The sequence below is a fragment of the Erigeron canadensis genome, chromosome 3 (assembly GCF_010389155.1).
Source record: "Erigeron canadensis isolate Cc75 chromosome 3, C_canadensis_v1, whole genome shotgun sequence".
Lineage (NCBI taxonomy): Eukaryota > Viridiplantae > Streptophyta > Magnoliopsida > Asterales > Asteraceae > Erigeron > Erigeron canadensis.
In genome coordinates this window covers 45,895,493-45,915,567 of record NC_057763.1, presented here as the reverse complement: position 1 = coordinate 45,915,567, position 20,075 = coordinate 45,895,493, and the positions used below count along the sequence as shown (strand labels likewise).

The following is a 20,075-nucleotide window of genomic DNA, read 5'->3' as shown; positions in this document are numbered from 1 at the left end:
TCAAACATAGTCACTAAATATATCTATCTTTATAAATAAAAATTTCCATAACAATTATTTCATCGTCGTTAAAAAAAAAACAATTATTTCATCTAATCAAACTACTGTATAACAAATAGATAGTAACTGTAAAAATAAAAAATTTGTTTCAAAACATAATAAATGAATATGTATTTTTACTAATCGGCCAAAACAATATATAAAACCTGAAGTTGGACCGATTATCGATTTTAGTTATGAAATAATGGGAAGGATGAAAAGTGAATGAAAATTAATGAATCTGGGCAAGTTAACGGGAAAAAACTAACAAAGTTGACGCAGTGACCAAAAGTGAAAAAAAGTGACAAGTTCAGTGTATAATTTGCAAATTTTGAAGTTTAGTGACTAAAAGTGAAAAACGTGTCAAATTTAGGGACCAAAAATGTAATTTTCCCTTATTTATATAATAATTAAAATATACTTTGAATTTTTATGATAATTTGTACCTAACATAAATGTAATCTTTCATTGATATGTGTATTTCATGATATGTGACTTATTATATCACCACCACCAATCTCCGCCGGCTTGCCGCCACCCCCGCCGCTACCACCGTTCGCTGCCACCACCACCCGTCACTGCCATCGCCACCACCTCCATCTGCGGGTACCGTTCTCGTCTCCAATAAGAGAGGTATATAGTTGGGTTATTTAAACTTGGTGGCAAAAGGATGGAAGAAATTACCAAAGTATCACATTTAGCTAGTCAATTATACCGATTATCATTTGGCTTCTATTGTTTTTTCGGAATATAATTGACTTCGGTTTTGATTAGAATACCATCTTTAAGGAAGAGTAATACGGAATGTAACTTCTTTCTAGCAACATTTTGAAAAAACCATAATTAAGAGCTTCAAGTTTGAAATTTTTTTGGGTAAAGGGTTATCCCGACGACTTTGTATTATAACAACTATCAAAATGGTTCATTATAAGTAGCATGGTGGACTTACCATACTAATTCATACTATATATATGTTAACAAATAAAACCTAGTGAATCAAAGCCAAACACCAATCTACCTTTATGCTAATACCAATTGACATAGCATACACATTGGATTAAACCAAAAGGTAAAGCAGACCATCAGTCATTGATAAAGACAGAATCACCACAGATACCCCACGCCTCAAGCATATGGATCACCCGATAGTCTTTTGGAACTTGAATGTCATAAGCTTTAACCGAACAGTAGATGTAATTATTTCACAAAGCAGATCAGGAGGGCGAGCTTGGTCATTGAACATCCTATTATTTCTTTCTTGCCATAAGAAATTAGCCGTTGAAGCAACAAGGAGTCTCCCCACCACATTTGCAATCAATCTTGATTTTGCACGAAGATTCATCCAGTCCATTATAACGTCTAGGAGGGGTGGAAGGTGTTGCAATCCACCCATATCCCTAACTTTTAACCAAACCTGCGTTGAAAAAAGACATTCAAAAAACAAGTGGTTATGTGAATCATAATTAGCTTTACACAATGCACAACACATCATATTCATGTTATTTCTTCTTGTCGATGCCCATTTGATGATTCTGTCTTGTGTCAAAAGTTTCCTACGCATTATTAACCACAAATGAAATGAATGCCTCGGTATATTGTGAGGAGACCAAACAAAATCCATCCATGCCACCTTCAGCTCATTACTTCGTATGGAGTTCCATACAATAGTTGTTGTGTATGGTTCAACTTTTGCATTGTCTATCCAAATAACTTCATCGTTTTTATTTTGATCAAGTTTGAAATTTATACAATGCATGCAACAATACTTTTCCATGAGCCCCATTGGATTATCATTAACCCACACCATCCACAATACTATATGATTATAGCCTTATAGGCTAGTTTAAGTTATCGGTTACGAGCATGGTACTCGTGCAATGTGGCGGGAGTAGTAGGGAAAATGGTCTGCTTTATTAGGGATTTTGGGTAGTTATGTAAAAAAAAAAAAAAGTCTAAGGCAAATAAGGTATTTCAAAGACAAAAATATTTAATTGGGGGACGGATTTGCTTTATTAAGGAGTAGAGATTAAACTTTTTGTCACAAAAATTCTTCCAATGCGACAATACATGAAATGAAAATAAGTCAATAAACAGAAATCGCTATTTGATCATCTGCCTACTCAATCATTGTCATTGCCATGATAATTAGGAGCAAGACTTTCGTCCTTTTGTAACATACTAACAACCATCAATCATACTCATACCGAACTCCATCATTTATTGTCTACAACTTATACAAAAATATTTACAGTTTACATTCCAATTAAAATAAAATAAAATAAAAATCCTCATATCCGATAACTCATCCGCTCATTTGTATGTCACCAAACACATCCCAAAAAACTGCAAAATTGTAACAATAACAACAAAATGTCAAAATATAACAAGTTTAGAGAATAATATTAACAACTACTATTTCATAGAGAATTGAACATGAATTACGAGTAGTTATGTGTGTACACAACAAAAATTTAACATCTATATATGTAAGGCCTGGCTGTTGTGTTAAGGTTGATCTATATATGAAGTACGAACTAGGTTCAGATCAAAAGTTATATATGTAATATGTCGTTACACATTATATATATACGATTATTAAATTAAATGGTTTTAGACTTTTATATGGAACTATGAAAAGAAAGTCAATATCAACGATATATATCCAGTTTCATTACGAGCAAAGTCGATGAAAAGAAATAGGAGTATTAGTTTATAATAATCAATTAACGTACCTAAGAGATCGAATGGAGATTTGATGAGCAAGAAGAGCATGGAAAACGTAATTAGCCCCATGAAAAAACATCACAATTCCTGTGCATCCCAACATAAAGAACTCAACCACTGCCATCACCCTTTTTTTTTCCCTTTTGGTTTCTTGATGTTAGAGTGAATGAAGAATGTCAATTGGTCAAAAGGTTTAGGATGGTTGTATGGGGTTATATAATTAAAGAGAATAGTGAAAGGTGGGTTTTTGGTTGTAACATCCACGTCAATATCTATCCGTTGTGTTAATCCTTATACAACCATTATTGGTAGACCATTCCCATCATTAATTAGTTTTTAATTAATTTTGATTAATATTATGTTTTTGTGAATATTCCATTTGGACGACCAATTAAACAAGTAAAATGATAAATCCTCATAACCAAATAGCCTAATAATCCTCCTAATGCATTAAAAAAGATGATATGTGGTTTCTACTAATCCTCTTTCCTAATTTTGTCCTTGATTTTTTCACATGTCATCATCTCATAATTAGAAGGATTATTAGACTATTTGATTAGAATGATTTATCATTTCCCATTAAACAATGGTTAGGATGTTATTTATCTTTTCATTAATTTAAGATTTGAATTATTATATGAACTAGCTAATTGTATAGATGATGAAAACCTAAAACACCATATATGAGTTATTGGAGTTTTGTAAAGAGAATAGAAATATCTTTTTTTATAGAATTATGACATCATAATTAAATAAGTGAAAAGCAAATAATTTTAGATAGAAGATTTGGAGTTTCCATGTAAGCAATTTTTATAAATTGTTATGTCATCACAATCTTGTTTTATTTAATATAGAGATAAAGATGAGTCGTTTAAGTTATCTATAATATAACTAAAAGAGGAGGTTGGGGTTACACTTAACACCCCTAATCCCCCTCTTTTAGTCTAAAACTCTCTTCTCATTAATCTTTTATTTTTTAATTATTAAATTTAAAGGCTGACCTTATTATTAATAAAACAATTTTTTTTATCCTTAAAAGTCTCCCAAAAATTATATTATATATATATATACAACCTAAAAAAAAATCCTCACATATTCTCAACTAAAAAAAACCTACGACCAAACAAAAAAAAAAAGTCAACTATTAAAAGGTTCGACCTCCTCCTATACCATGAAACATGTTTTTAATTTTTAAAGATCATCACTTTTATAAAATTCTGTATATTATGAACTTAAATTATTATTATCATTATTAATATTATTATTATTTCCAAATTTAGTTTGTTGTCATTATGGTTTCTTCTTCAACAACAAAAGATAAGACCACATTAGTTCATCTTGAAGATCTTAAGCCAACACATGTTAACCATCATCCACGACTCCGTGTGTGCATGTATGGACTGTTTCGGAGTGGAACAACCCGAAGAAAATCAAATCGTTCGAGATGGTTTTTATTGATGAATAGGTATGTATTTTACAAATTATATATTGTACACTTTTTGTTTCTTTTTTTGTTGAGCTTAACTCTAAAACGTTTAGTCTAAAAATTGTTGTTTGTGTCTATAGTAAGTTTATATATAACAAACTGCAAATTTTTTATTTAACTAAAGTTGAAAAAAAAAAGGTAAACTAGAATCAATATTTATACGGAGTTAATTTTCATATGTTTCCTTCTTTAGTTTTCGTATTGATTAAATTGTGATATTGATCATAGGGATTTAATATACTTGAATTTCAACTTTTTAGTTTTGATTAATATATTTTGAGACTATCCGTTTATTCATTTATTGTACGACCCTGAGCACTAATATATTGAATATAAAATCAACCAACTTGCGTTACTGAATTTAATAATCGATCAACATAATTACGCTCACTCTAAAACAACAACGGCGGTTTGCACTTTCTACCTGACTAAGAAACACTTGATTTGAATTATACATTCATGAAATAACACGGTTCGCTACTTAACCAGTGTTTTATTCTTATGCCCCGCCGCATCGCGCGGGTACAAAGCTATCTATAATTAATATGTCGAATCTTAGAATGTTGAAAATTTGACAAAATAAACATTGTATAAAAGTGTTGATTACTTATAAGATGTATTGTATTTATATGTTACGTTTTTATTGAGTGATAATCATAAGGTGTTATTTTACTTATGGAAAGTGTTAAATAAGCCGATAAGGCTTTACTTAACATGCACAAAAAAATTTATACTTTTTATATCAAAAGTCCACTGTTGAATTTTATGGTAAGTGTACAAATATTTAATACACTTTAATAAAAACCTTTAAGGTTTTATTTAGCAAAACCCTTTACTTACTTACTTATTACTGAGACTTGGAGTCAGGGATGTGCAAATGGTCCGACCCGGCCCGACCCGTGACCCGCGAATGCATGAAAATCGAAACCGTGACCCGGCCCGTGAAGGTCCGGGCCGGTTCGGTTCGGGTCGGGTACGGGCGGGTCGCGGGCGGGTTACGGGTTTCCTTTACTTTTTTTCGGGTTTTGCCTTCACTCGACCCGGCCCGACCTGACCCGCGTGACCCGTGACCCGCAAAAACCACAAATGCGTGACCCGTGACCCGGCCCGTTTGGGCTTCGGGCGGGTCGGTTCCGGGTCGGGCGCGGGTCAACGGTTTTTTTGCTTATCCCTACTTGGAGTATCACAATATACAAAAAAGACATATATATATATGTGTGTGTGTGTGTTGAAGGAAGGGAATATGAGGTTATGAGGCACTTAAGTTGAGTGAAAAACCATTCACATACCTTTTTTAAAAACGTAAAAATCATGGGGGCCAAATATTTATTCAAAATATTAAAATATAAGTATGTAAGGGGTTTTTCACCAAAATTAAATGCATAACAGCTCCATACTTACTTTTCTCTATATGTGTTATATAATAATAAATGTGAGATAATCATAAGCTACAAAATATGTAAACATCTAATGTATGCACGCTTGTAAAACTCTCCTAAGTTAGTCGAATTTCCAAAATAAACTTTTGACTCCCCACCTCGCCGAGTCGAGTCTGAGTCACAAGTTGTCCAACTTTGATGCGAACAAGATGATGATGAAGCGTGATCTTATCAACTAATCTAACGTTTAATTTTCAAGTTTGAATTATTATGTTAATGTTTTTAAACAATTATGTTTAAATTTGAAGTTTGGAATATATTTTTAAAGTTTTATTACATATAATTTCAAAAATACTTATGTTTCCATATAAAATTTCAATCCGAGTTCTCCCCGAGTCGAGTCCAATTCTCCAAAAACTCTGAGTCCTGACTCCCCCTTCACCAACTCGAGTCCGAGTTACGAGCTCTCCGACCTTGTATGTATGGATCGATATGTTGTAATTAATTAATGTACATATTAGTGGTTTTCTCTGAAGAAAGGTTTATGGTTTGGTACTTTGGTGGGCAAGTGTAGGACCAAGTCTTCACTTACTTTTATATCAATTCATGGATGGCCTTTTCTTCATCAACAATTCAACATCACCACCGTCCACTAATAAGTATTTGTGGTCATCTTCTAATTCTGTATGGGACGGCTACTGAATCACTAACAAACTACTCGTACTTGTCAACAATATTTGACATTATTATATGTACTTTAATTTATTTTTGCTCGGTACAACTTGTTACTCTGTGATTTATATATTTGTTTGCACCAACTGGATGATGGATACCACAAGGGAAGTGATAAATGTACACCATAAGTAATTAATCTACCACACATACGTAATACTGACTTGTACTATATGCTGAAAATTTTGTATCTTTGTGGTTGATTAATAAAAAATGATGGTACTATTATCATTTCTCATACCACAATGACAACTGATCTAGGTCGATAAGTCATCTTACAAAGGACATTTAATACCATTTTTCCAGTTTCATTTATTAGAAAATTGTACAAATGCACACAAATTTATGATAATATATAATAATCTTAGAACTTCACCAAACAACCTATATATAAGCTAATAGATTATTACACGTTCTAATAAAAACATTTCATTTTGCTTTTAACTTAAATACTTATCCATGTATACCACTTAAACTTTAACAAACTTGAAAGAGAGAATCTGATAAATTATTTGCATTGAATTGAATCAATGAATACGACGCATGATCAAAATGCTTATAGTAATTATGAGACGTGGCCAAAATCCGGTTCTTTTGCAGGAACCGGTCCAGTCAACGTTGACTGGAAACGGTTTTTTAAGAACCGGAACCGGTTCTTGGTCAACGTTTGACCAATTTTTTCCCGGCTTTTTTTCGTTTTTTTACTAAGAACCAATTCCGAGCTGTTTCGTTGATTGGAACTGTTTCTTGGTCAACGTTTGACCAAATTTTTCGGTTTTTTTTACTAAGAACCGGTTCTTCTGAACCACTTTGGAACCGGTCGGGAACCGATTTTTGGATACAAGTGGAACCGGTTCCAAACCGATCGGTTCTTGAGGATACAAACCGGCTTTTTTTTTTGAACCGTTTTTTTTCCAGTCCAGATTTCAGTTTATCCGAACCGAATTTTTTAGAACCGTTTTTTTTGCCATGTCTATTTATAGATGGTTAATCTTTTGTATGAGTTTTGAAGATACAAATACATGTTTGGGCTTCTTGATGGACAGATTAGGAATACTTGGAAAGGTTCTGTATGTTAACGGGCTTCTATATCTGGGCTGGTTATTGACATTGGGCTATTAGTAGATGAGTTTCACATTAGAAGAAAACTTATGGAGTAATAAAGAGCGTTGTTTGACAAGTTGGCTTGTTTTTCAGTTTACATTTCAAGAAGATCTTTTAGTCAAGGAAAGTTGCTAGGAATTAATGTCGTATACTTTACTTATTCATAAATTCAAGTTTAATGTTTCGTATTATTGATTACTCATAAAAGGTCATTCCTAAATTTTAGGACGAGCTAGCCAAGCCGAGCTCCAGTAGCCCACAAGTAGCTTGACTAATTTATACCCTTACTAAATTTTAAGAAATATAGTAACTTAAAAGGTAAAGTTTCCTCAAGTTACTTTTACTTGAGGGGTTAAGTTAAGAGTCTCTTGACTCTTGGATGAAAATTAAAAGTCAAGATTTAAAGATAATTGTTGAATCCTAGCTCTTGATTTTCATTCAAAGGTCAAAATTTTTCCAACTTGACTCAAGTTAATGTAACGGCTTAAGAGAATCCTCACCCTAACTTGAAACGTTTTTTGAACAAACTTTTAGAAAGGGTTTACGTTTACTTCTATTATTATTGAACATATATAATGTAAATACTAACAAAGGAGTAATATCAAAACAAAACTTTGGTAGTTGAAGTGGTTGTGATATATAGAAAGAGGATAATCATCTTATTACTTTATCTATTATCAATCACACAACACCATAGTAGCATTCAATCTTTATTATGTTGTGAACACACTCTATATATTATCGCCCATGAAAGTGACAAGATACATTTCTTTATGTCATATTCATGATTCGTGTTATGGACTTATTATTATTATTATTTTTTGGTCGTATCATCAGCTATACAGACAAAAACATAAACCTCAACTAAATCAATTTTTCAAGTAGACAAAGTATTAAATCTTTAAATCAATCCTTCACTGTCTCGAGTGACTTCTACTTCTGCTGATCTTGCCTAAAATGTTCAACAAGTTCGGAACACAAACCCCTCTAGACGTGTCGGTTTGATGAGTGTTATAGGATTCCTGGGAGCGGCGGGATGTTTGCTCCTGTATGCATACGGGTCTTGGAAAGTATAAGGTACCGTTGTCTTGAGGTCTGATTCCAATTAGTCTGCCTAGAGAGACACTGTTGTCTTGGAAGAACGATGCTGTCGACTGCTTCACAAAAGACACATTTTTGTTTAAGAAATAACTACAATCAAAATCTGATAAATGGGATGAACAATCTGATGTAATATATAATGGTATATTAGATACTGTTTGGAATTTGGCTCAGTTATTTGAAGTTGAAAAGAAAAGTTGCGAAATGACCATTTTACCCTTAATGAATTAATTTCTACCATGATTCTCTTATTATCAAAAATATATTTCTACCACCACCTTTACATCAGTTAAATTTACACCATCTACATCACTCAATACCGTCACCACTATGACACCAGAAGGAATTTTTCAATCCTTTCTCGTTGACGACACCACTAGATCGTTCTCATTGCCACCGCCGCCGCATTGTGCGGGTACCGTGTTATTAATGTAAAGGAAAAAAGATTCAAAACAAAATGAAATGGGTGTTCGTCCAAACATGAAAAAGTTATGATTTCAAAAGTCCCAAACCAAACAAACCCATACATTGAATGAACTAGGAATATGAATTTTGTTGCGACCATATTACCTCTGTATCAAAGTTGGATGATGAGAACGAAGAAAAGCTTGAAGAAGGACCATGGAAAGAATTTGGTTGTCTTGCAGCCTCGAGACTAAGTCTCGTGTTCATATTACCCAGCCCAAACGGCCATCCGTTTGGCACCTCACATGCCTGGTTCAAGAAAATTTCCCAATTAAAGCTCAAAACTTAAATGAACAACACTCATCCATCGAAATTTCATTCTTTGAATTAAATAAAAGTTCGTTCCAAGTCTTGGTTGAAACATAAGTATTTACGCGAGTCTAATATTCACAAATTGGTTCTACATTTGACATGAACCCGCAATGTCTTGGTTGTTAAAACCCAACTGTTTGGCCTCTTATACACAAAAAAATTTCATTAATTGATCTTCTAAAACACATTCAGTCACGTGACGACTCAATTATTCCATATACAAGTTTCAAATAATAAAAAGTTCATATTAAGGTTTAATTCACTCAACAAACTAATATAATCATCGGTCACTCTCACACTTACACATTGACCAATTGAATTGAATCCATGATCCTAAAAACCAGGAACATAAAGGACTATTCCCAAATAAAAAACAAAATACGGGGAAAAAATAAATCACGTAATATTATGGTTTAAGGGACATGAGGTATGATCTGATCGAACCCCGACCTTTGCTTTTATACTGCATGACTAACCTCTAGCCATCAGGCTACATATCGCAGGGACAAACGTTCCCAAACATCCCCAAAAGCACCCAAAAACTTGTGAAAATAGGAATTACAAACATGTAATTAATTATAATCAAGAATATAGGTCGAAAATACATTAAAAAGTGTAATTGAGAAAAAAAAATGGTATAATTACCTGAACGACCATGCTTCAAATGAAAAGAATGATAAAAGTAGAGAATTTGCAGTAATTTTTCCAGGAAGGGAGCCTAAAATTGTGAGTATTTTTATTCATATAATCATATATTAGGAGAGAACAGAAACAGAACGCAAGTGAAGATTAAGAACAAGTCATCGGCCTCCCAAATTTTGTGCTACTAAAAACTACGTCTATATAACAAGTGGCGGTTTTCATGGGTCCCATGCCTTAATTTCATATTGTCCCACATACATATCATATCAATATAGCTCAAATGTCAGATTAAACTTTATGTACGTACTTTGCCATTATTATTATTATTTATTTTAATTAACGAATTTCTGAAGGTCTAGACATACATTGTTTTAATCGAGTCTACGCTAAGACACCTCAGAACCTATGCATCAGGACCACATGGGGTAAAAATCCCAATTAAATCATCTGAAGATACGACATTTAAATTAGAGTAAACCCTGCTCTTTCAGAATTCAAACCATGGTCTCCCAAGATCAAAGTCGATGAGATTCCAATGTCAGTGGACTGTAGACCCAATGACTGCCTTTATTATTTTAGAGAACAAAAACTTGTTAGTTGTGGAATCTCAATTTTAAAATTTCCATAAGCTTTTTCAACTTGGCTAGGTAAATTAAAAGATGATCAAGAGTCAAATTAAGATAAAAATTAAAACTCAAAAATAAAGTTCGATTCTTGACTTTCAATTTTATAAAAATGAAAGATTTGACTAATCAAGTAGAATGAAAATTGGGTTTTTTTTTTCTTTTTTTCTTTCTATTGAGCAGGTCCCTTTTTATATTATTAGTTGCATCTGTATATTGTAAGAGAATATAGATCGAAGATTTCATTTTTAAGTATCTCATGCATTACATAAGTATTTTAATATGATAAATGTGTAGATTAAATTATGAATTATATTAAAGGAATTTGTCGCGATTCGACAGCGGAATGTCTAGCATACGTTGTCTTAACTGGGTCTGCGCTAAAGAGCTCGCTCGAAGTAGAAATGCTTATTTCATATGTCGTATGTATTAGTGTTATTTATTTACAGTAGAGAATTAGAAAAGAAAAATAAACATTATCGGTGACTGATTCATTGGTTGGGAGAGATTGACTAGAAAAATAAATAGATAAAGTGTTTGAGCATTAGTTCAATGATTGAAATACCATCCCTTACCTATGAGGTCTTGAGTTTAAGACTTAGGAAGTACATAAGGAAGTCCCTTTATGAGGGCTTCGCTTGGGTATACTCATGTTCAAGTCTGAGAGGGCAAGGTTTACCCCTATTGATCGTCGTGCCTTCGGACGGATTAGTAGAGGGTTTCCCCCCATTGGGTATTTGAAATAAACATTTCTACTTCGAGCGAGCTCTCTAGCGCGGACCCAGTTAAGACAATGTATACTAGACATTTCGCTGTCGAATCGTGACAAAAAGTTTCCAACGAAATTCGCCTTTTAAAAAAAAAAGATAGAAATAATAAACAAGTGAACCCATATTAACGATGGCTGATTGTTTGATTAGATACATCGAAAGTTGGGCTTGTTCGAGGAATAGAAGCCAAGCACCTTTTACTTCCTAGATCTGCCTCTAATTTTAAGTCACATAATCTTAAAGATGACATTGAAATGGTCAAAACACGTACGTCCTCACAAAGTCACAATCACTACGTTGTCTTTTGATATTAACACATGTATGATCGATGGTTGAGATACACCAACAGATAATCCTATTTAGAAATTAGAACTCCACGGATACGAGTATTTGGACAAAAGTAATACTAGAATTTAAAGAATGACCCACTACTATACTCATGTTTCTACCCTCTCATCTTATATATATATATATATATATATGGAAAAATAAGTATGAGGCTGTTATGCACTCAATTTGGGTGAAAAATCCTTCACATACTAATATTTTAATATTTTAAATAAATACATGGCCCCCCATGATTTTTACCTTTTAAAAAAAGATATGTGAGGGGTTTTTCATCCAACTTGAATGCCTAACAGCCTCATATTCCCTTCCCCCATATATATATATACTAGTCCTAATATCCGCACGATGTACGGTAGTTATATAGATTGTATCATAAAGAAATTCAAATATGTCTAATACATGATTCATGAGTATGAAATAAATTATGGTTAAAGTAAATCGATGACCGAATCTAACTATATTATATATTTAGTTAGAGTTTTGGATTTACTATAAGTTTTTATAATCACATCAAAATCAGAACTTATAAGCATGGTAGAACGACAGATAGTCTTGCGGTTTCGGATCGTAAACTCAAACTTTTAAAGTTTTCATGTTTATAACATATTGTAAATGATATAAGTAATAAAAGTTGAAGAATTGAGAAAGAAAAAGTGACAATTTGTTAATGATAAAACGATTAATCAAATAAGGTTATAATTTCTTTTGTATTAATAAGCCAAGAATAAGAGTTTAATTTTAAGTCCAATAAGGAAATTGAATCAATATACAATTAAAACTAATTTAATAGAATAAATAAATTAAAGCACACGTGTCAATAAAAAATTACGCCACGTGTCGTTTCAAGTATATCTCAACCCTGATTTAGTTTATTGGTAGATTACAAATTACAAACTATGATTAAAATATATCACATAATAATAAAAATATTATGTAACAATCGATTGTTTAGCTTCTAAGTAGGAAAAGCAATAATAAACGATGATACAAACACATAGTTTGACATGCATCCACTAATTTTTATGTATAAGTGTATAACAAACATAATGTAACAATGTAAACAACACAAAAAAAACGGAGTAATATTGATCCTATACAAATATTAGTAAATCTATATGCATGTATAATCAAATTGAAATTAACAATATGAAATTATAAATTATAATTAAGTCTTGAATATCAAATAAACAAACATACATTATGTACTATGTCTAAAACGTAATATAATGAAAATAATAATAAAAAAAAACACACAAAGATGTAAGTATATATGCAATTAAATTAGGGTTAAATCCATAAAAAGGTAACATATTTACACGAATTTTCTATTAAAGGTAATCTATTTTGTTTTCGCCTATTTAAAGGATCCTATTTTCAAAAAATTACTAATAAAGGGTATCTCGTTAGTTTTTGGCAGACGAAACTCGTTAAGTGCCACATCATTGATGTCACGTCATCAGTTTTGCTGACGTGGCACTTGACTTTGACCGATTAAAGTCAAGTCAAGTGCCACGTCAAAGTCAAGTGTCACGTCAGCAAAACTGATGACGTGGCATCGAAAATGTGACACTTAACAAGCTTCGTCTGTCAAAAACTAACGAGATATCCTTTATTATGAATTTTTTGAAAATATGATCCTTTAAATAGACGAAAATAAAATAGGTTACCTTTAATAAAAAATTCATGTAAATAAGTTACCTCTTTATGAATTTTTTCCATTAAATTAATATACTTAGTTACTTACAACATACGTAAAATCGATCAATATGCAAAGTGGATTAATGATTCAATGATATGCCATACATAAATATATATTGGAAAAAAAGGTTAGGTTATATGAATTGGAGAAGGTGAAGGATTGACAGGATTTCTAAATCTAACTAATATCAAAGAAATTTTATTTAATAATTTAAAAGGAACACATGTCGCTAAGGTTTGTGCCAAGTATTGTTTAAATAATGATTCAATCATGTTTTAATTTATTGGTAGATAATTGATTGATGCGAGTTATATATACGAGTAGTTTGCTGCCTTAAAAAATCCACATGTATGCCATGTGCATTCGTGTGCATGCATACACACACATATATAGAGATTCATATGCATATACAATGAACACACATTGCGGGTCTACACTATAACTAAATGCATCATCTCCTCGGCCCGCCCCGGCCTAGATTAATCCAAAAAACACTCGTGTGTAGTGTTTGCTTAATGTAGTACACGAAAACTATCCGATTCAAGTAATTAATTAATGGACCACTTTGTATTACATGCCAGAGTTAACTTGAAGCATTTTTATTTTTAAAGATCGAAAAGATAGATTTTAAGACTGACATTTTTTTGTGACGAATTGTCGTCGCCATAAAGAATCAGTAAATAGCAGATGCCACACTTAACGACGACATCCGTTGTTGCTAAAAGGTGTTTTTCTTAATTTTCGTTAATTAAAGTGTCAAAAACCGATATCATTTCATCGACAAGACCTTTGAAGCTACATGTCGCACTTCCACACGCAATAATAGAAATGACATGGAATTAAAGATAGACAAAGAAAGTACAAAATAATTGGTAACTGCTTTAATCACAATATATTACATCAGAAAGGTCATCATTTTCTTTGCTTTTACTATTATCATTATTATTTTGTAATATGAATTGAATCTTGATGAATTTATGATACTATGATTGGCAAATTGGTCTAAGAAGCCACATATGAAGTATTTTATGATAGACTCCATATTACAAAATCTTGATGAATAGATGCATAACACTGCTTATAAACTTTTTAAAACCATTCGTTACCGAACAAGTCCCGAGATTAGTATATAGACTCTCTAATGCGAAATTTGGAATCGAAATCGAACTTTTTGAGATGCTTTTATAGCTTAGTTGATATTGCTGTCAACATTTATATAGGTACATATTTTATGACATGCATTGTGAACCACGCAAATATCATAAATTGATGTTTATATTTTGAATATGTCCTTGATAACACACAAGAGAGAGTGAACGAGCGTAGATCGATTATAAAAAGTGTTGGAGTGTGATCATTTTATTATAAATCGTATTTCCGGGAATAATTTAAGCTACACGAAATGACACGGTAACTCGATAATATTAATTGATATATTAAAGTAATATATTAATTAGTTTGATCACGAAATAATTAATTAAACATAATTAAAGGGTTAATTATATTTAATTAGTTAAAAAGGAGGATTAAAATATGAAAATTGGAAAATGGATTTGGGCCCTAAAACTAAAGGGGCCGGCCATGACAAAGGCCTTGTAAGCCTTTGTCTAACTTGTTTTCCAAGATTGTTTAACCTAATTAACCCCTATATATAGAGGGCTTAATTCTAGGTTTTGGTGGTTAGACATACTTTTTCACATAAGCAAATTCTCTCTTTTTTCTTCCTTGCTTTGAAGTGGCCGAAATTCCTTCTTCTAAGAGGGGTTTCGACTTTGAAGTTGAAGGTTCAAACAAAAGGTTTGTTTGGTTTGTGATCGAGTACTAGCATACGTTATTCGGGGTGTCTAGTGTGCGATCGTAGAGGGGTTTTGCTTTAAACACTAAGCATTAATAATAATCTTATTATTATTATCTTTATTGGAGTTTTGCATAAGATCCACAACTCATATATAGTTAAATAATTAAAAGCATTAATAATAATCTTGAAGGGGGGTTTAAGGGTTGGTTGATTTTAATTAATTGTTAAATAATTAAAATGTTGTTTTTCTTATTTTTTTAATTAATTAAATCGGATCTTGATTGAATAAAAATTAGTTTTTTGTTTAATTAAAGTTTTAACCTTGTTCAATGGATATTGAAACCCTCAAACAAGTTTTGAATTGTGAATTGACATGATTTATGTGATGAATTGCATGATTATGTGTATCTTAATTATTTAAAGTTGTTAAATAATAGTAAAATCATAAGAAATTCATGCAAAATTTATTGTGATTTTACTGGATATATAGAGATATATTTTGCAAAGCATGATGATCCAATAATTAGGGTTGATTATTAGATTATTATGTGACAATGTGAATTTTTCGTGTAAATTTCCTGATGTGCGACAGTTTACTAAAAAATTCATATCTATTAATCGGTAATGAGTTAGAAGCCCAAATTCGGACTGAAGATTTTCGACTCATAGGGCTACAACTTTTTAGTTCTGGTCGAAAGCTGAATCGGACCAGAAACAGGCTTAAACTGGTCGTGAAGCTACTAGAAATTTCCAGTCAGCATGTTTTATGTGTTTATGTGCTAATTGTTAGTTATTTTGTTTAAAGGCTTACGCAATCAAGGTAACTTGATGCATGTGGTCCTCTTTTTCGGAAGGGGGAGCCGGGTTTAAACATATGCATGAACCATAGTGACCATGTTTAGGTGACCTACCTTAACTTGTTACTTGATTAAGTAGTTCAGAAATTAGTAAGTTTATTAATTTTTGTATTGTTTATAAGTTGTATAAAGGTGATGCAAAAATTGGTTTTTGAAATAAACTTGACTAAGAACTAACGAAATAAAGATTTCATTAATAAAATTGGAGTCTTGCAACCTTGAGATACACCGGCTCACCCATTTGAACAAACTCTAAGAGAGGTATAAGTCGGAGTGCACTAGCCTTCTAAAAGGGCGGGTTTTTAATTGCGTTCATCGCAAACCTTTGCCCTTGCGCTTCTTTGTGCGTTCAAATGGAGCTGCCGAGCTCTCTTGTGTTGTTAAAACTATACAAATAATTTTATTAAATATTATGTTTCGAAGATTATGCATGAGTCTTCAAACATAAACTTTTGATTCAAATCAAATGCATTACCCATTTAAAGTTAAGTCAATGCCACCCACTTTGCTAAGAATACTTGCCAGTGCTTTTTGCTCTACGTGAGACGTAGGTGAATTGTATCTCTTCAAGGTGGATTACCACTCGTTGTGAGACAGCGGTGGACTATCTACATGTTCTTAATTGGGCGACTTAAAACGAGTTAAGAGGTGAGACCTTAACCCGTGGCATAAGATGGGACAAAACATGTTTACAAAACACTTAATACCCCTTTACAGTGTTGTTGTAAGTCCCATAATTCTAGGAGTTGCATGAATGCAATTATCGATTTTCGATTACCTTTTGAATACCGTCATTTCTAGCAGATCAACTGATGAAATGATTGTATGTCAAGTTGGATCCTAGCCTTAGTGAAAGTAATTTGTTAGATGAATTTAACAAGGGTAAATTACATTTCTTAAGGATTAATTATCAAAAATACCGATAATTGAACTTTTGTCTGTTTTGAAGATGGCAACAACAAATCCTTCTCAAAACATACACCAATCGGCTTTCAGGTCGATGCTAGAAAGGAAAAGACTTTCTGGAACCAAACTTCAATGACTGGTTTCAAGTCATTGATGAGCAGACACCGTTGTTCCGGGAGCGAATGCTTCAACTTGAAAGTTGGTTGCATACAATGCTCGGTATGATAGACACAATGAGGTTGCTTGTTTAATGTTGGAAAGCATGAATGCCGATCTTCAAAAGCAATTTGAGCATTCATTTCCATGTTATATGCTCACTGAACTCAAGTCTTTGTACTAAAAGCAAGCCGGAGTGGAGTTGTTCGACCTAGTTGATCAACTTCATGACTTGCGACACGAGCATGGAACATCGGTTAGTCCTCAAGTACTCTAGTTGAAGAGGTACTCATGGGCAATTGGATAGGTTAAACTATGCTGATCATCTGCATATTACTATTGGCATGAACCTAAAAAGCGGATTTTTTAGGAGTTCGTGCGCAATTGTAATATGCATAGCATTAGTAAAACCACAGCTAAACTTCATGTCATGTTAATTGAGTATGAGAAAGAGCTTCCAAGGAAATCTGCTACATCCCGAGTTCTTATGATCAAGGGGGGAAAGGTTCAGAAAGCAAAACAATCGTAAGCTAAGGGCAAGATTTTTGGTAAGAGAAAACAAGTTGTGTTTGTCTCAAAACCTTAAAAGTCCCTTTTGGCAAAAGGAGCATACGGCTAAAGTATCTAGCTAAGTTGAATGTGAAGAAGAAGCAAGTTGGTTCGGCAAGTGCTTCAAGTATCTTCAAAATTGAATTATATGCGTTGTTATACAAATAATAATTCAATAGCAAAGAGTCAAGTTTAACTTGGACTCTAATTATCTTTGACATAGTCATCTTGTTTAAATTTTGTCAAGAAAGGCATTTAAAGACTTCAAAGGGACGGTGTCTTACAATCAAATGATGAATCATTTGATAAATGCATGGATTTGACATTATCATTAGCAAGAAACACATTGGAAATCTTCATTATGAAGAGATCTTGCAATCAAATGATGAATCATTTGATAAATTGCGTGTTTTTTGGGATTGTCGTTAGCAAGAAACACATTGGAAATCTTCATAATGAAGGGATCTTGAAATCAAATGATGAATCATTTGATAAATGTGTTAGCAAGAAATGCATACTTCAAATTGAAGAGATCTTAAAATCAAATGATAAATCATTTGACAAGAGATCGTTAAATTAAATGATGAATCATTTGACAAATGCATGCCTTGTGGTTTCGGCAAGATGACAAGAATACCTTTTCCGCATAAAACCGGAGAGGGCTAAGGAATTACTTGGACTAATACATTCAGGTGTATGTAGCCCATTTAGGCATGTGTCGAGGAAAGGCTAGCTACTTCATCATTTTTATGAATGATTTCAGTCATTATGGTTATGTTTAATTGCTTAAACATAAACATGAAGTCTTCGAAATATTCAATGAACTTAAAAGTGAAGTAGAGAATCAACTCAATAGAACCATCAAGATTCTTCGTTCGGATCGCGATGAAGAATACTTAAGCCAAAAGTTTAAGGATCATCTAAAAGCTTGTGGATGTATCCAAGAGCTTACTCCTATATAAGGGTATATGTGAAAAGAGAAATCGAACCTTGTTGAACATGGTAAGATAAACGATGAACCTTAAGACTCTCCCATTTCATTTTGGGATTATGCTCTAGAGATTGCTGCATGCATTCTCAATATGGTTCCAACCAAGAAGGTTGACAAGACACCGCATGAATTGTGGCATGGAAAGTGTTCCTAAGTTGTCTTACTTAAAGGTCTGGGGATGTGAGGCATTCGTGAAACGAGACACGCCTGACAAACTTGAATCCAGATCTGTCAAGTGCATCTTTGTAGGACACCCAAAGGAAACGATGGGTTACTACTTCTACTTTACTACCGGAAACATTGTCAAAGTTTTTTTTTATTTGCTGAGTTCCTTGAAAGGAGACTCATATCTCAAGAGGACAGTGGGAGGATTGTTGAACTTGATGAAACTCAAGAAGATGAGTCAACTTCTGTAAGTACTGGCAAATCTTCAACTTGGGGGGGAAATGTTCAAAGAGATGAATCTCTAGGTGAACTACAAGTTGAAGATAAAGCGATTCCAGTTCGTAGGTCCTCAAGGACAATACGTGCTCGTGAAAGGTTAAATCTTATGATTGAGTCTGAAGAACACGTAGTAGGAGATTTGAATGAACGTCCTAATTTCAATGTTGCATTATCAGATCTGAAATCTGACAAATGGCTTGAAGCTGCGAATGTGGAAATGAAATCCATGAAAGACAATCAAGTCTAGAGCTTGGTTGACCTTCCACCAAATGGTAGAACCGTTGGGTGCAAGTGGATCTTCAAGAAGAAGACCGACATGGATGGAAATATACACACCTATAAAGCTCGTCTTGTGGCGAAAGGTTATACTCAACTCTTTGGAGTTGATTATGAGGAAACCTTTTCTCCGGTATTAGGATCATCTTAGCCATAGCAGCGTACTATGACTTTGAGATATGGCAAATGGATGTCAAAACTGCTTTCTTGAATGGTTTTCTAGACGAGGAAGTCTATATGGTACAACCAGAAGGTTTTGTCGATCCTAAATATCCCAACAAAGTATGCAAGCTTCAAAGGTCCATTTATGGACTAAAGCAAACATCAAGGAGTTGGAATAAAAGGTTTGATGAAGAGATCAAAAGGTTTGATTTTGTTCAGAATCCTGATGAGCCATGTATATATTGCAAAGCTAGTGGGAGTAATGTTACTTTCCTTGTCTTGTATGTCGATGACATATTGATAATAGGAAATCACATTCCAATGTTGAAAGACGTTAAATCTTATCTTGGAAAGTGTTTCTCTATGAAAGACTTGGGTGAAGCAGCATTCATACTTGGAATCAAAATCTATAGAGATAGAAGTAAACGGTTGGTCGGATTAAGTCAAAGTGCGTATATAGATAAGATCTCGAAGAGATTCAAGATGGAAAATTCTAAGCGCGAGAATTTGCC

At 33.0% G+C, this 20,075-nt stretch overlaps 1 protein-coding gene and 1 long non-coding RNA gene across 2 annotated transcripts; both read right to left on the bottom strand.

The window, feature by feature from the left end:
• Positions 1-2,042: 2,042 nt before the first annotated feature.
• Positions 2,043-3,003, bottom strand: LOC122594396. Its single transcript, XR_006322979.1, has 2 exons — positions 2,772-3,003; positions 2,043-2,382 (listed from the first exon to the last, which is right to left on the bottom strand). It is a non-coding gene; the product is annotated as an uncharacterized LOC122594396 (long non-coding RNA).
• A 5,099-nt stretch (positions 3,004-8,102) lies between these two features.
• LOC122593697 lies at positions 8,103-10,143 on the bottom strand. The gene is made up of 3 exons (XM_043766142.1): positions 9,988-10,143; positions 9,136-9,279; positions 8,103-8,618 (listed from the first exon to the last, which is right to left on the bottom strand). Exons 1-3 carry the CDS (start codon positions 9,997-9,999, stop codon positions 8,379-8,381), a joined length of 396 nt encoding a protein of 131 aa, XP_043622077.1. The 5' UTR covers positions 10,000-10,143; the 3' UTR covers positions 8,103-8,378.
• Between the last annotated feature and the right edge of the window lie 9,932 nt (positions 10,144-20,075).

What these genes read in the sequence shown, in the direction of transcription:
- LOC122593697 (XM_043766142.1), bottom strand. An exon ending in CATCCAACTTTGATACAGAG is followed by an intron (nt 8,619 to 9,135) that starts GTAATATGGTCG and finishes TTTGTGAAGCAG; the next exon opens with TCGACAGCATCGTTCTTCCA.